The sequence below is a fragment of the Orycteropus afer genome, unplaced genomic scaffold (assembly GCF_000298275.1).
Source record: "Orycteropus afer afer isolate SDZICR_OR568_19922 unplaced genomic scaffold, OryAfe1.0 scaffold00105, whole genome shotgun sequence".
Taxonomy (NCBI): Eukaryota; Metazoa; Chordata; class Mammalia; order Tubulidentata; family Orycteropodidae; genus Orycteropus; species Orycteropus afer.
In genome coordinates, this window is record NW_006921692.1 from 2,768,893 (window position 1) to 2,770,795 (window position 1,903).

At 33.2% G+C, this 1,903-nt stretch overlaps 1 protein-coding gene across 1 annotated transcript in view; it reads right to left on the minus strand.

The window, feature by feature from the left end:
* Window positions 1–921: 921 nt before the first annotated feature.
* Window positions 922–1,903, minus strand: part of POLR3G (RNA polymerase III subunit G) — a 34,373-nt gene continuing 33,391 nt past the window's right edge. Inside the window, exon 6 of the mRNA XM_007943394.2 lies at window positions 922–1,008. Within this exon, the coding sequence (XP_007941585.2) occupies window positions 922–1,008 (87 nt within the window). The remainder of the gene's footprint in view (window positions 1,009–1,903) is intronic.

The window sequence follows — 1,903 nt, forward strand, 5'->3', positions numbered from 1 at the left end:
AAGATACAGGAGGGCTAGTTTTTAAGTTTAAAAAAAAAATTATTTCAAAATTACCTGAGTTTCAGTCTGCATTATTATATAAGTCACCTGTATAGTTTTATGAGTCCTGTGAAACAGAGGGCACTAGACCTCACAGGTGTGTAGAACTTAATTCACTAAAATGTCTCAGTCTGATTTTTCATTAAGCCCAACTATTCAAAGATGTCAAACTTATTAAAGTAGGATGATTAATTCATATATGACTGAAGTTAGCCCCATATTCAAGTATTTATACTCTTCACCTAGGTGAATGTAACTTTTCACTGTTTGAGATGTGTGCTGTGAAATTTATATAGCTCAGATTGGCCCTTTTCCTGGTCTACTTTCCTTTAATCATAGAACTTCTGATCTCCAAACTTTGTACTTGTAAGAGCTCAGGGAGATTTACATAGTCATAATATAGCAGTACAGAACATACTATGTAAAAATAAAAAAAGTTATTTTCAAGTTTCTTTGTTTTTAAAGTGCTCCGTGTGCAGTTTTAAATCAACTTTTACACTACAGAAATCCATTATGATGACTAGTAATAGTTTTACAAATGATCAAAAGTTAAACAAGAATAATTTGTTCAAGTATGTATGCATAGATTGAGAGATGCAAAGGCTCTTTAGGCACAATCCAATCCAAACAAGACTTTAAAAATCCACTTGGATACATAAAAGGACAACAGAGGTGTTACAGGGAATGTCAGAGCATCAAAGATCAATTTGTAAGCTAACTACTATGTAAACAAAGTGGTTCTGAAAGTTTTGGTAACAGTTGTCCAACGCAACAGGAACAAAAATGAATACTTACTTACTCCTTATCAGAAATAAAAAGGAAAACAACCCTGTCCCTATGTCCATAAACTGTACCATAAAACTTTTTTGAGAAATACCATAGCTAATAGGTTGCTTCATCCATGTTGTCATCACTGTCTGCACCAAAATCATCTCCATCTTCGAAGTAAGAATTAATGTAGTCATTTTCCTAAGTGAAATGAAATATTTCTCAGTAAACATTAAAATGAATAAGCAGTAACATTATTAAAGAATACAATGTAGGCTGTCCAATTAGTCTAAACTTATAAATATCAAATTTAGGTAATAAAATATTCCACGTGTAAAAAAAATTCTGTTTAAAAAACATACTGGCTTTCACTAACATCCACCTGTACCCATTTTCTTCTTCAATACTACCACCTCCTACTGTTTATTCTCTTGGTATCATACAGCTAAGAAAATATGAAGGGTTTCCCAATATACCTTCTAGATATAAGTATCAAGAGTTGGGTAAACTACTAAACCCTTATTTCACCAAATGCTCAGACACTCCAGAAACATTCATTAGACTACACAGAAGTGAGGTGTTTTGTCACAAAGCAAACTGAACATAAGCAGAGAGACATTTTACTTATTATAAAAAAAAAAAAAATCCTCAAGATAACCAATCCAAACCTGGAGCATGATATATTACATTCCACCCAGGTTCTTCATAGTTTCCTTCAGATGAAGAGGGATTAGGGCCCCTGGGAACATTCCAGTTCTCATGGTGGAGTAACACTATTAGCCAGTAAATGACTTAGAAGCTATCTATGTTTTCTATCTTTAACGAATTAATTAAAAAATCCATTTTGGGTATAGATCAAAATAAATTGAAGAGCGTTATCAACCAGTTGCTGCTGTGTATGGACTGTATGTGGATTCTGGTTGGAACAAACTAATTAAAAAGTGTTTTGGTTCTGTTGTACATAGGGTCGCATGGAGTCGGAGCTGAGTCGATAGCACCTAACAACAACAACAATGTTAATTAAATTGTCAAATAGAGTAAAGAAGCTAACTTTAAATTTAGTTCCTTTATAGGAACACCCTTTCCATTCCTCATC